The sequence below is a fragment of the Corticium candelabrum genome, chromosome 11, assembly GCF_963422355.1.
Source record: "Corticium candelabrum chromosome 11, ooCorCand1.1, whole genome shotgun sequence".
NCBI lineage: Eukaryota > Metazoa > Porifera > Homoscleromorpha > Homosclerophorida > Plakinidae > Corticium > Corticium candelabrum.
Genome location: NC_085095.1, coordinates 8,309,148 through 8,323,469, shown reverse-complemented (window position 1 = coordinate 8,323,469; position 14,322 = coordinate 8,309,148). Strand labels below are relative to the sequence as shown.

Genomic DNA, 14,322 nt, shown 5'->3' with positions numbered 1-14,322 from the left:
TATATGCATGCAATAGTGGAAAAATGAATGAATATGAAATTGTATGAGAAAACTCAAAACTGCCGTGTTTGCTGTAAATGTTTCTTCATTGACCACCAAGTGCTATGTGAGGTCTAAAGGTGTGGATAAGAGGCTCCCTTGATAAGGGTTTAGTTGAAACCAGTTTTACTTGAGGATGAGGTGAATTTCTGGTCTTCTCATCACTGGAGAGAGAATCATAGACAGATGCTGTAATTACAAGTGCAAACAAGTTAAAGAAAAACTGACTACAGAATACGCAATATAAAGGAAAGCACAAAAGCTCACACTCATATTCATACATTATTAGATTGCCTGCTGTTCTTGATATTGAGTCATTTTGAGATTTGGACCACAATTTTGTAATTTGTAATTTAATAGTACTGGCAATCTGCTCTACAAAGCATCACATACCTTGCCAATTGGTCAGTTTATCAAACAGTAGGCATCTAATGAATAATACATAATCTTCTTGTCCATTGACTGTCCAAAGGAAAACCAAATTGCCACAATTCCCAACATTAATGTGTTCTTTAGTGCAGACACTTGAGGCGCTTGTCGCAGACTCTCAACTTCCCCCAAGTCAACTAAGTCCTTGACTTTGGCCATAGTTTATGATTATTACACCTGTAAACTGCTAATTGGCAAATGTCCAATAATAAGCATTCAGCTTTGACCTTTCAGGAAACAACTTTTCCACCTTAGCACCCTTACACAGCACAATACCAGTAACCTGTTTCGAGTTTTAGACCACTATTTTGATAAAAACGTGAGGAGAGGAGTTTGCATCAGCTTTGGCAGTCTAAAGCTCTTTTAGTTTTGAGCAGCAGCAGCAGCAAATATTGATTAGCAAACTGCAGCCACATTACTGACATCCATCACCTCAGAATGTCAAGTCTTCGCCCATCACATACCTCAAGAGGTGCTGCTACCCAACACGGGCTCACAGGCTTGCTCCTATCACGCTGCCTTTACATTTTCCAATACAGTACCTGTCTGCCTGCCTGCCTGCCTGCTTGCCTGCCTGCCTGCTTGCCTGCCTGCCTGCTTGCCTGCCTGCCTGACTGCCTGCTCAATTTACTACAAGCTACTGTCAAATTATTCCAATTGCAATGCAAGGATATCAGCTTTGATCGGGAGGTGAAAAATGCTTGTCTCCGAAGTTATTTCCAAATCATGTTGAACATATCCAAAACGATCGTTGCCCACAGCACCCACAGCAACAGCAGAGATCTCAATGTTCAACTTAGTGCTCATGCCTGCAGCCACCTGAAAATAAAATCGAAAATTCTTTACAAAAAGTAAGAACTATTGATATTAGTGCTACAAACCGGGCATGGGCTGTATAAAACCTTCAATCCAGTTGATGGAGGAGGCTGCTTAAGTTTGAAACGGCATGTATCAATCCCAACATTGCGTATAACTAATAAATGAGAATATGTGTATCCTTCTCGAAGTACACCAAAATTGACTTCTCGTGGCAAGAGTTCAAAGCCTCGAAGACAGGAAACTGGTCCTATCCCTTTTTTGGAAAAACCAGCAACAGATGATGTAGATACTTTGCGCCGCACTGAATTCTCAGTTGCAACAAACTATAAGCAGACAAATGGAATTCTACAAGGCCAATATGTTATATGTTAATAGTCAGTTACAGTCACAGCAACATATCAAACAAACATGCAGATACATAATACACCTAACCTGCTCATTTGTGACCGCTCCAGGCTTAGCTCCTCGTAATGATAATGGTTTCTTCACTTTTTGCTTTCTCAATTGCCCAGTTACATCTACATAAGCAACTCTATTACTAATGGCAGGCAGCTGCTCTGCACCACCAGTAGACTGTCGGTGCTTTGAGAAGCTAGCAGATCCACGATGTGACAAGTCTCCAGGTTCACTGTATGTCTGATTCCATCTAGTAGGTGTGTCTTGTTCAATTACATCAGCTGCAAGCTCAGGTGTTTGTTTGATAAGAAGGTCATCTGTATTTCCAAGTGCATGCAATGACGTTTGACTGCATGGGCTCCTTCCATTCAACACAACAGCACCAAATGCCTGTGCTGGTGTTGGATTAAGGGGCCGTACAGGAGAAAGGGCAAGACTAGACAGCACATCTGCAGGACTTTCTTCTGCTATTGGACTAGGTGTTGCTTTCTCAGGAGAATGAGAAACTGCTCCAAGTCCTGGGTCAATAGCTGAATCTGAAGCAATAGAATGCGAGGATTGTACTCCAACAAGCTCCATCTCTGACACTGATCCATCTCTCTGTATTATTCTCTGAGAATGGTCCTGGTTCTCAGGCAACTGTGACACCAATATATTCATATTTGGCCCTTCTTTCAATACTTCTTCAAGAAATCGTTTTCCCTCAACCATGTTAAAGTAGTTAGGAACATTCCTTTCTCGAAGTGATCTTGTCATTGCCTTCACATTATCAATGTCTTGTTGATGTTGTTCCATCTTGGCAGAAAATTTTCTGTCAACTTCAGATGGTGAACATTCAGCTACTGTTTCATCAATTGTGTTGACAGCCACTTCATAGTGTTGTGTCAGCTCCTCTTCTGATCTACTATGATATGCATTTTGAGCCACTCCCAGTACTGTGTCTTGTAGCATTGTCTTGTCTTGAGGAAGCAGTTCAGTCTCTAGCTCAACAGCTGCAACCTTTTCTGCTTTGCTTCTTTGATCTGCTAGCAGCAATGCTGCAGCTCGCTGATATTGCTGTTCACGCCACCGTAAGAATAAGCAAAATCCCTCCATAACACTGCATCTTTCTTCAGTGGATAAAGGCTGGTACTCAATTAGCTGACGGTATTCTAAAGCTGAAGATTGTGTAAATTCAACACCTGTTTTAGTTCCTAATCTGTGCAAAGGAATAGAGTCAGAACTTTTCAAACCTTGACCTTCTGGTCTATCTGATAAATCAGAAAAGTTTCTGTCTCTTAGACCTCTAGGAATAATCCCATCCTCCGCATAGTCTCTGGACCATTTTTCTGCAATAGTTTGTGGTGTTGGCTTCAAGACTGTAATAACTTTAGCATCAGGAATTTCTTCCAGTCTCTCTCTCACAACCATAGCTTTTTGATTGGCCTCTGCAGCTTCCAAAAACTCAACAACATCACAGTGGCGTAAAAGCTCAACAGCACTGCTATCCTGATTGAGAACAAAAAGCCGAGGCACCTGCCCTCCCTGTCCAGTGATGTTCCTGGTGGACTGTATGTCTGTCTCACCATTCTGCATTACAGTGAACTTACTGCCATTACAATCAATAGTTTTCAAAGTCTCATTAGCAGTTGGGCTAAATACATAGGCTCCCTCAAGAACAACGTCTTCACAACCAGGCACCTGATGTCCAGCACCTTTAGGAATGTAGCAAACTTCTCCATCATAAGCAATATCAAGTATAGAACCATCAGGTCTTTTTATGTGATATTCCCCTCTGTTTGTACATGAAACTTGAGTTCCTTCTCCAAATGATGTCTGACACTCTTGTGTTTGACAATTGAATGTGACAGCTGAAAACCCTGGACACTCAATACGAACAAACTTACAAAGAGCACCTTTGGTTGGCACACAAGACAATGTAGATGGACTATCCTTCATCTCATAAAATGTAGTAATGCGAGTGCCATCGGCATGATTGACCACACAACTTGAATCTGGTTTGTGCACAACACTAACTCCATCACCACGACTCAACATGACTTCCTTTGCTGCAGGATCAGAAGCAGTGAATGACAACACACTACGTTGTGACAAACTCTGACCATTGCTATGAAGGCGACATTCACCAACTGCACTTGTGGACATCCAACCATCCTTTCTGTCATGCTTTCCTGTTGTTTCTTGTACTGTATGTTCAAAGTCACCAAATTTTACTCGTCGCACAGCAGAAGATGCTCTCTCATGTTCCTCCTGGACTTCTGTTGGACTCGTAGGGAGAATGCCAGCCACAGCATCAGCATAACTCACACTAACAGCTCCATCTGGATACAACACAACTGTGGAGCCATTTTGTAAAAATCTAATTACCACCCCATCCGCTGTAATAGATCGTGATATTTCTTCCATGGCTGTTTTCAGTTGAGTGTTTTGACATAACTGGGTGTTCCAAGATTTTGTTGGGTAGCTCTGTCTTACCACTACCCGCCCCCCTTCCAGATGCGATTTCTCATTGAAATCTTCAAGTTTGCCTTCATGAACACTACAGTAATGAAGATGTAAGCCGTCAGGAGAGGACACAAAGAGCTGCTGGTATGTTGGCCGCAATGCCAAGTCTAGTTCTTCTTGCTTTTTCCTCTCTATTTCAGCTTGTCTCTGTCTTTCGGCTTCCTCTTCCTGCAATTTCTGTTGTTCAATCAAGGCCTGCTCAGCAGCTGCATCCTTCTTTTTTCCAACTTTTTGTACAGATGGAGATCGCACCTGCTGAGGTGGTGTAGGTGGCTTTGATCCTATGTCTTCACTCAGTTTAGATTCCAACTGATTAGAAACCTGAACAAGCTCCCGTTTAGGAAGATGACCTTCAGGACCTAGTTTGCTGATGGATGCCAGAAAACCATCATCATAGTGAATTACGCAAGACAAAAACTTTGGTGACTGTTGCTGTAGCTGTTTCTCACTACATTTGACTGCTTCTTCAAATGCATCATTCCTCTGACCTTCATTCTCTTTGGCATCATCTAATGCATTGTTGTCTCCAGGACCTTGTCTTACATGCATCATGACTATACAGTTATCTTTTTCTACTGCCACAACTTGATTCTTGTAGCCATCAATGAATGCTTGACATTTTACAGTAATCAACGCACCATCTGCAGGGAACATATGAGACATACTGCCATTCACTCTAACAACGCGATCACCAATAGGATATGACAGAAAGAGCTTAGGTATCTCTGGCTTTGCAGATGCCTGATTTGTCACTTGTGTATCGATGTGAGTTGACATAGCCACTGAAGTCCTCATTTTAGATCCTGATGTTGGCTTGTCCTTTTCCTTGCCTTTACGAGTCGATGCACGTGAAGATGCAGTAGATTGTGACCCACTCCTGGCTTCTTTAGATGATCTACTGGCTTTACATTGAGCAGAATCATCTGGTGACTCGCCTCCCTTTTTCTCTTTTGGTTTCTTCTTGTCTTCTTGTTCTTCCTCTTGCAGTCTATTCTGTGCTTCTGCCTCTTCCCTCTTCCTCCTCTCTGCTTCAACTTTAGTTTTTTTCTCAGCTTCTGCTTCAGCTGATGCCCATGCAGCATCAACTGTTGGACCAACAACAGATGAAACATACTGAAGATAATTACTAAATCCAACTTGTGAATGAATCCAGTTGCTCCATGTAAAGTGGTTTTCTTGGCCATCACAAGGATTGTGAATAGCTAAGAGAAGAGAGTTACCTGCTTTGTGGTAATAACTGTCAATATGCAGACGTTTGGAGTGAGCCTCGTGTAAAACTTGAAGCATGACACTTGGTTCAAGATATTCGTGATAACACCACTCATCTAGTTGTCTCAGTTGAAGGTTTTCAAGGTGAACTGTTTCTAGTTCTTCAATGTCTGTTACTGGGAGAACACTCACTGGGTACGGATCATCCCAAAGAAGGCAAGTATTCAAAGTTGATTTAAACAAACTAGATGGGACAATACCCGTTCCTTTTAATGGCATGCTTTCAAATATAAATTGTTTCAAAGCACGATCAAGTAGTGTTCCTTCAACTCCATAAGCAGACATGATATGCCTCAGTTCATGTGCTCTAGCTACCCTGCTAGCTTTATATCTCTTGTTTTGTTCAGCATCAAACAGGCTAAAGTCTCTTAAATGATAGTAAGGCAGTAACTGCAACATCCGAGAGTCAATAGAAAAGGCATCAATATCAATAAGTTCCTCGAGATGACGAGTCTTCAAAGTTGATGTGTCATGATGTCTCAATATTTTTGTTCCTTTCTGTTTCTTAGAGAAACACATTTGCTCCTTGTCGTTAAGCAATTGCCTTTTCTCTTCATTTGGAAGAGCCAGTTTCATTATTGACGAGTCAAGTATTGTAGGCAATGAGTTATGATCCTGAGATAACTTGACATCATCAGAGCATCCATTGTCAGCAATAGCAACCACCTGTTCTAACACAGAATTCATCATTAGAGGGACAGTCACACTGTCTATTGGCAATGCATCCATCTGATGGCTGTAGAGTCTAGTATCCACATCCTTTGCGTCATGCATTAGTTCATTTTCATTCATAACACTCAAGTCATGCCCATCTGTCATGGATGATTGACTTGATAAATTGATAACAACAAGTGTCTGTAGGTACAACTTGTATTGCTTGTGCTTATCCAACAGCTTGTAAATACAATCAGCAAGAAGATCAAAAAGAGACTCTGCAAGATCAGCCTATACAACAGCAGTAACATTACAACCATCAAATGTTGAAGTGCAGTGTAGCATATATACATGTCTAACGTAGTATCATGCATTTAGAAACGGGTAGTAGCTTTGGAAATTCAGTACTTTTAAAGTACACGGTAGCTCAGTGAAAGTAACATATCTCTTGTTGTCTCATGTAGGACGTACACATGCTGCAAAACATGGAATCTAGTACCAGTGTGGCTATTTCACTCTTGTGCCAATTGAAAAGCTACAAACATGCTTGACAAGGTTGTGTTTCTGAGATCCTACTGTACTTCTTTTGCTAGTCTATCTTGCAGACAGTATAAAGTACACTCACTGTATCACCATGTACTGACAAAACAGACCAACAGAAAGCAGCTGCCACTCATCTACTAGTAGTTCAGTCAAATACGTACAACTCAACAATTAACCCCATGTATTAGAGTCCTGTGTATATATTTACTGTAATTAAATCAGTTATGATGCATACTCTGGCATCACTTCATTTTTAAGTGTCTACAGTATGAGCAGTGCATGCCAAATTTAGAATAACATAAGTGAACTTCTAACAAGATACCATATGCTATGACATGGTGCACATGCACTTCCGCTTACAGATCTGCATCTGTGGACTTTACCACGACTCTTATCTCCGCATCTCAAAACTCTCAATTGCACTACTTAACTACAATATTTGAAGATTTGACAACTCGACAACTCACAATCATGGTATCTTATGTTGTGACAAGTCCATACCCGGCCCACAGGTTGTGTAAAGCTGTGCTGATGATGTCTACTGAATCTATATGGTAACACGTACCAAGAGGTCAAGACACATTTTCACTGAAATTTAGATGCTGCACCAAATGTAAGCTACTACTAGTGATTTAGAGTATATCTACATACGGTTATTACCACTAGAATAGGATACATCTTAACACTCACCTTCTCTTCAGGTTTGTCGGGCACTGTTTGTGCAGCTGATAAAAGCTCAACCCATGCAATATCTCTAAATACGTGACCAAATGGACAATCCTTTGCAGCTCTCTTTATCTCTTGCCAGAACATCTTGAGTGCTTCAGTTAATGCATTCCAGTCGTCTGTGTCAGCTTCACATTCTTCATTTTCATTGAGTGGAGATGACGCTGGTCCGTACGGTGACTTAACTTTCACAATGGCATTAATAGGAATACCAATTTCTGCAATCTGACTAAACACAGCAGCATGGATAAAACCATGAAAAATGAAATATGTGTCAGGACCATCCTCTGGTTCATCATCTAATAAACAGACACATTAACTACACTAAAATAGTAACACTAAGTACCATATAACCGGTTATTTGTGCAATAGATTTATTTGTGCAGTTATTTGCCGAATGCACAAAAATTTATCGCTCCACTCATTACGCCCACTTACCATGCCTATTTATAAGCAGCAGGAACATTACTACAGTATAGCTCTTTACCTTTGAAGGGCATGTGTTGCTAAAGTTTATTGTTGGCACATGTACAAGTATATATAAGCTAGTGCATCGCACAATTTAAACTCCACACATGATAAAACTGGCCAAATCCCCAGAAATCGCACAAATAACTGGATAGACGGTATTAGCAATACTGCTATAAGTATAGGTTATTGTATTGTTAGGGTGCTATAGAAGCATGAGGGGCGTGGTTATAACACAGCTATGCCAGTTGAGTTTTGTACGTCCTAGGACCGCCCCTCAGCTTCCATACTGACTTTCTCTAGACTCACCAATAGATGTAAACAAATCTTCTCCCTCTCCTCGTTTCTTCATCTTGCTCTCAGCTTTTGTTGGCATTGGAACATCACTTTCTTTTGCCTCAGCGACTCCTTTCTTCGGTGATCCTTTTGCTCCCTTTGCGGCCACACTCTTTGTGCCCTTCGAGCTCTCCCTTCCAGACTTGGGAGCAGATGATTCATCTTTCGCTTTTCTTTCTGCTTCTTTCTTCGTCAAATGTTCTCTTTTCTTCTTCAATAAATAGTATTTGATCAACCGAGCGTCTAGATCAGGCGTTAGTCCAGCGGGAGATGCCAGCGCCTGCCGTATGTGTTCGCAAACTTCAGAAAACGGTGGGGCAGTTGCAGCTCCTTTCCCTTTCTTTCCTCCACCAGCAGTACTTTTTCCTTCATCTTTCACCTGTAGTACGACAGCAGAATTCTTGAGAAGCATACGTTCATTTAATATGAAAATGCAGTAAACGTACAGATTTGATAAGGTCTTCTCGAGAAATGGCAACAAAACGTTTTCGTCGTTTGGTTGACACACATTCTGTGAGCGCAGCCAGGTGTACTACTTCAGAAGGGTTTTCTGGTATCAGAAAAGCAACAAACAAGTCCCAGTCTTCCTGAAATGTCGACAGTAATCAGTCAAGAACAAAATATGTGGCAAAATGTTGATCGAAACGGCTCACGTCAGCGAGAGGCTCTGCTACGAGACCGGCGTCCCATCTTGCTGTACCAGCCGATGTGCTTTTTGTTCTCTTTACCTTTGACATCTGCCTTTGGTGCTTCGCTTCAGTTTAGCCGTTACCACGGTCGTATCCACGTCTACTGCGCACGCGTCTAGTTCACCAAAGTTGATATTTATTATAAGTGATTGAAACAATAAAACAAGTTTAGTTCTCTACTGCTGAGTAGATTTGTTGGTTGCATATTACTTACTTCAAACCAGGAGCATATAAAGAGAGATCTTCTCTCTCTAGATGCTCCTGTTCAAACCCTATCACTATCTAGACGTTTTTCGTGTTCAGAAAGAGTAGCTAGAGCACACTATTTCCTTTGTGACTTCCTGCGGTGACGAAGCCAACGTTGAGTTGATGACGTCAGAAGTGCATGTACACATCAAATCCGTTACTCGAAAGTGGGTGAGGTAGAGAATCCGGGCCACAATGTCCACATTAACTTAATTAAGGTGGGTGGGTAGAGAATCCGGGCCACAATGTCACAGCAAGAGCATGGGATCATAGCACGCCTGTAATTATGTCTGACAACTGCTGATTTCTAACAAAGCAGTCTTCATTTCATTCTTTTGTCATGGATCACGTTTTAAAGGGTAAATTTTTTTATGTGGCGCCCCTTTTGTCGTTGCTCGGATTTGCCTCTATATCTGCAGCAGTTCAGCAAGATGAAAGCGTGTCTGACGTTGTTCAAAATCCGCCCAAGCGTGTAAGAAACTGTTTCATTAGCATGGACTTTCTGTTGGTGATGTGCATGGTACATGCTAGTCTAAATTGACGAGAGCGTGAAATATTTGAACTTCATCTCACGCAGTCACCTTTTTCTAGACAAGGCTCGGTAATGAGCAGTTGCAACAGATGTCCAAGGAAGACGTTATTGCAAGGTTATTATCTATAGTAAAATAAAGATTTTGATGTTCTTAATACTAATTGAAATGCAGTTGGCAGCAACAGGAACTGTATATTGATTGGTTGGAGGAGCAGAAAACGAAACGTAGTAGTGACGAAGAGCTAGTAGGACTGCGTGAGTCAGAGGCTAAATTGCAACTTCAGCAACAGGAGTCGACTAGAAGAGAAAATGTGCTCGTTATGAGATTGGCAACTAAGGAACATGAAATGCAGGACCTGATGGTAACTATTTGTAGACACAGTAGAGTCACGTTTATGAAGATTTCTGTGTGACAAACATTACTTTGGTATACAATTTATTGCTGGTAATGCTAGATGGTAAAGAGTTTTGTACAGAATGTTTATTGTACTAGAAGGCTTGCATGAAGACATTTCTTGTTGTATTGTGCATGTTAGATCACAGCATTTTTAATTAAAAGTAATGCATGTAATGAACTTACCTTTGCAAGAAGTATTGCTTATCACTTGCTATTGAGTCATAATCAGTTTCCAATTATGATGGTTTTGGCAGGATAACTCATCAGTTGTCTGGTGAGAGGAAGTTATGAGTAGACTCTGGAGGACATTTATTGCTAACTACTCAGGAATGAAACAAAATCTATATATCAGATAACAAATAAATATAACTGATAACAAAAAAAAAGATGTACTAAACCTTCATCACTGTAAATTTGAACTGCATTTTGAATATTAGGAACTTTGTCACAAGAATGAGAAATCTTTGTTTTTCAGCTTTACTTTCTTGACATTATGCAGTTGTTTTTGTGTTGTGTTATACTTATTTGCTTTTTCTGATTAAGTCACAGATTCATGAATTGAAACATAATCAGATGTCAGTTACTGCTCAGTTGCAATCGATGCTTTTGGATCCATCTGTCAACATTCTTTTTCAAAAGCTGCAAACAGATCTAGGTCAGTTGAAGGGTAAATTGGAACAGGCACAGGATGATCTAAGTGCTTGGAAATTTACTCCTGACAGGTGTTTCATATTATCTTTACACTGTGTTACTTCTTGACTTAATAAATGAGTGTCATTGCTTTCTAGTGTTACTGGAAAGAAATTAATGGCCAAATGTAGGTCTTTGATTCAGGAGAATCAAGAATTAGGAATGCAGATGTCTCAAGGTCGCATCGGACAACTTGAAAGTGAATTGTCATTGCAGAAGAAGTACACAGATGAACTGAAGACAACACAGACTGGTATGCTGTGCTTGTTGCATTTTCGTGTGTCTAATTTCATGTGAATAACTTGCAATACGAAAAACAAATTGTTACATGGAGAAATAATGGTCAAGGCCTTTCTCCTGAATTCAATGATAACTTGCACACAAGCACGTGCACACACACCACTTCAAACTGTAAATTTAGAATATTTTGTATGCAGTCTATATTGCAACTGCCAGGAGCTATATTTAGTTTTAAAATAGATCAGTCGAACAACACAGTGTACGGCCTATTGTGAGTAAGACCTCAAAATAGTTGCTTTGGCTATACATGTAAGCTTACAGATGCCTACCTTCTAAAGAAGCAATTTTGTTTTGTTGTTTATCTTGCTACTTGTGCTAATTTTTATTTGTCATATTATCTTTCTATATCATTGTGTATTTGGCTACAAATGCTTAGATACACTCTACTTTTTTTCTTAGTGCTTTGTTTCTGTTCTAGAACTAACAGAGTTTGTTCTTCACACTGATGAAGAAGTGGAGGCAATGCAGGCGACAATACTGACTCTTCAGGAGCAACTTCATGTTGCTCATCTACAATTACAGAATCAGGGTACTGACAGTCCTTTTACCGCAACAGTAAAGTTCTTACCACCCGTGAAAGCAGAAGATGTTAGAATAGGTGGCACCGGAAATGGTGTGCAATCTATTGTAGTGGATGAGAGGAATTGTGATGATGGTGGTGTAGATAATGAGTCACTAGTAGTAAGTAAAAGTCAGACTGTTGTGAATGAAAACGGAGATACAGAAAGTAGGACTAGTAGCTTGATGCTAGAAGGCTAGCAGTTTGTAGGGAACTGTTCATCAGTAGAGACAACAATTGTAAATGTACATCTGATATGCTGTGGCTGTGATACAAAAATATAATAGTGGCAATGTGTTTTGGGAAGTTCTGCGTTTCTGTCTTGTTCCATGGATTAGTGTGATTAGTTTTCCTCTGACCAAATTAAAATAGCGGAGGAAGTGAGGAGGAAGAAAATGACCTGGAGACATGGGAGCCTGTGTATGAGGTTCTCCACCGCCTTGAACTTCCAGACATTTCAGTGGTGAATTCAACGTTCCAGAGCTACTAAAGATGTAAAAACGGCACTGCAACTACTATATAGTACCATTCATTCATTCATTCATTCATTCATTCATTCATTCATATATATTTGAGAGATATTGCCATCACAACAGATAAAAAAATGTCTAAAATAAACTAACCAGGGCCAAGAGCCCCTACTAGGATTTACGTGTACAAATAATGGGGGTTTAGGGGGTTGAACCCCTCTTTTCCAATAAGTGTGGTTCAATAATTTCATATAATTTCATTAGAAAAGAGAAAATTAGCAATGCTATAAATAACTGCTACCAGGTCAACCCCGTCTTTCAAAAATTCCTCGATCCGGGCCTGGCACCACATCTAGACTCTACACCACATCTGGGTGTTTCCTCATGGACACATCTAGACAACACGCGTACGCGTACATGTATCAGACACATAACGCAACTAACATACATACACTCAATCACTCAACCTATACTATTTAATTTAATTTAATTTTGAAGAGCGTACACGTGCATGTACAAAAAGCTACATGTACAAAACAGTTCACTCAGTTTCACGCTAGAGTGACCGGGAAAATAGACCGTGAGAGCGTAAATCGTGATATCGTGAAGCATGCCTCTAAATCGTACGTACACGTGTAAAAAGACTGGTTTGGAGGTACGCGCTAAAATGAGTAGTTGGAAGCTCGAGCTGCCTTTATCGATGCGCATGCTCAACCGTAATTTAGGAGCCGTTGCTACGCAAGGCGCTACTTCTTAGTAATGGATGAGTTCCAGACTGGAGAAGATGTAAGTTCTATCAGTCAATCGTGTGGGTACGTTAGCTCTTCCTGAATTCTTTCAGACTACGTTTGTTGTTGACGAAGTCAGTGCTGTCATCAAGGAGGTTTGCAGATAATTGTTTTCCATCCTATCGGCTGTTTTTCTGGTATGTTGCTTTGATTGGTCGCCAATCTCCAGGGTGTGGAAACTGTAATCGGGAGCAGTTCGTATCACCACAACAAAGTCAACCAATGGACGTCTAGTGTCGTTGAGCAGTGCCTCAATCAACTGACAAAAATGAACAAACCTTTCAAATACATTGGTTTGTTTTAATTAACACATTACACTTTAGTCTTGTTTTTAGGGAATTTTGTGTACTTTTAGTGAGTTGTGTGATCATGCAAAAGAATGGAGCTGGCTTGCATACAGCTTCCTCTTGTTTTTGGGACTGCGCAACTGATGGTAAGGAGGTCTTTCTTAGTGAGAGAAGACCGTTGTACATGCAGCGACTTGATGTTTAGGCAGCTGTACTGTGAGATGGGAGAACAAGTCAATGTATTGTATTGTAAGTGTGTTTGGATTGGCAATTTAAATTGAGCTGTTCAGCGTTGGATTGCACTGAGAATTATCAGCCATGCCAATAACTTGAGGGCGTAGGCTAGCACATGTAGCAGTACTTTTATTAGCTAGTTGAAGTTAACATTTATCTTGATTGAACTTGCAACGTATTGAGACTCTTCCATTATTTCGCTTCTCCTGTGTTTATGACTGCTTGTAGCTTTGGTACTATGGCTGGTGTGTGAGTTCAAGAGACAATCGCATGGTTTAATTATGCAACTGTAATATGTACTGTAAGGAAGTTTTTTTCTCTGCAGTGGAATTAGACTGTTTTAGTTTGTTATGCATTGTGTAATTGACAAACATTTACTGACTTGCTGTTTCTTTCTGTTTGGCTGGAGCTAATCCATTTCCTGATGTTAATTAACATACCATGCAGCCTTTTGCACTGTTGTGGGCTGCAGACACAGCTAAACTAATTTTGGCATAGCAGCTAGGTTTGTATTAATTAATGGAAAGTATTGGATAAGTAACACACCTGCCATGCAGAAAGAGCTTAAAATGAGTTTATAAGCTAAGCCAATTCAAGAAGGTGACTGTTTCTACTAGGGACTTGCACATCTGGGATGTGCAAGGTATCTGGGCAAATCCAGTTTTACAATGGCACAGTATTCCTGGAAAGATGATTGCTGTGATACATGATCTGTTCTGTTGCCAAGTCAGAGCAATAGTTGGTTTTCTGAGGCACCAAATTCAGCATCTAGGTACATGCAGTAGTAGCTGATTTCTCTCCTTTATCTGAAGACACTTTCATCTTTTGAGGCTATTTCATTACAACAAAGTAATATAATGACGTAGGAAGATATAATGAAAGCGACATTGTCAGCAGCCATGGTTACACATCACGCATGCATGCTAGTGTCACATGACAGTTAATT

General features: G+C 40.4%; 3 protein-coding genes across 5 annotated transcripts; 2 read left to right on the top strand and 1 right to left on the bottom strand.

Moving 5' to 3' along the window:
• Positions 1-4: 4 nt before the first annotated feature.
• On the bottom strand, positions 5-8,966 carry LOC134186296 (sperm-associated antigen 17-like). 2 transcript variants are annotated; one of them, XM_062654223.1, is made up of 9 exons: positions 8,838-8,966; positions 8,631-8,771; positions 8,158-8,563; positions 7,345-7,679; positions 3,786-6,402; positions 1,720-3,731; positions 1,350-1,610; positions 1,143-1,287; positions 5-240 (listed from the first exon to the last, which is right to left on the bottom strand). In XM_062654223.1, the coding sequence occupies exons 1-9, from the start codon at positions 8,919-8,921 to the stop codon at positions 86-88; spliced, it is 6,156 nt and encodes a 2,051-aa protein (XP_062510207.1). In that variant the 5' UTR covers positions 8,922-8,966; the 3' UTR covers positions 5-85. The 2 variants fall into 2 exon arrangements, with proteins under 2 accessions (XP_062510207.1, XP_062510206.1); XM_062654222.1 differs by having other exon boundaries at positions 1,720-6,402.
• A 380-nt stretch (positions 8,967-9,346) lies between these two features.
• On the top strand, positions 9,347-11,898 carry LOC134186525 (pre-mRNA-splicing regulator WTAP-like). Of its 2 annotated transcripts, none has more exons than XM_062654513.1 (7): positions 9,347-9,478; positions 9,539-9,591; positions 9,711-9,766; positions 9,824-10,013; positions 10,592-10,770; positions 10,837-10,991; positions 11,457-11,898. In XM_062654513.1, exons 1-7 carry the CDS (start codon positions 9,460-9,462, stop codon positions 11,795-11,797), a joined length of 993 nt encoding a protein of 330 aa, XP_062510497.1. In that variant the 5' UTR covers positions 9,347-9,459; the 3' UTR covers positions 11,798-11,898. The 2 variants fall into 2 exon arrangements, with proteins under 2 accessions (XP_062510497.1, XP_062510498.1); XM_062654514.1 differs by having other exon boundaries at positions 9,354-9,478; positions 9,542-9,591.
• Positions 11,899-12,760: 862 nt separating this feature from the next.
• LOC134186859 (dynein light chain Tctex-type 1-like) lies at positions 12,761-13,762 on the top strand. The gene is made up of 5 exons (XM_062654931.1): positions 12,761-12,853; positions 12,909-12,950; positions 13,025-13,148; positions 13,211-13,288; positions 13,348-13,762. Exons 1-5 carry the CDS (start codon positions 12,827-12,829, stop codon positions 13,416-13,418), a joined length of 342 nt encoding a protein of 113 aa, XP_062510915.1. The 5' UTR covers positions 12,761-12,826; the 3' UTR covers positions 13,419-13,762.
• Positions 13,763-14,322: the final 560 nt, after the last annotated feature.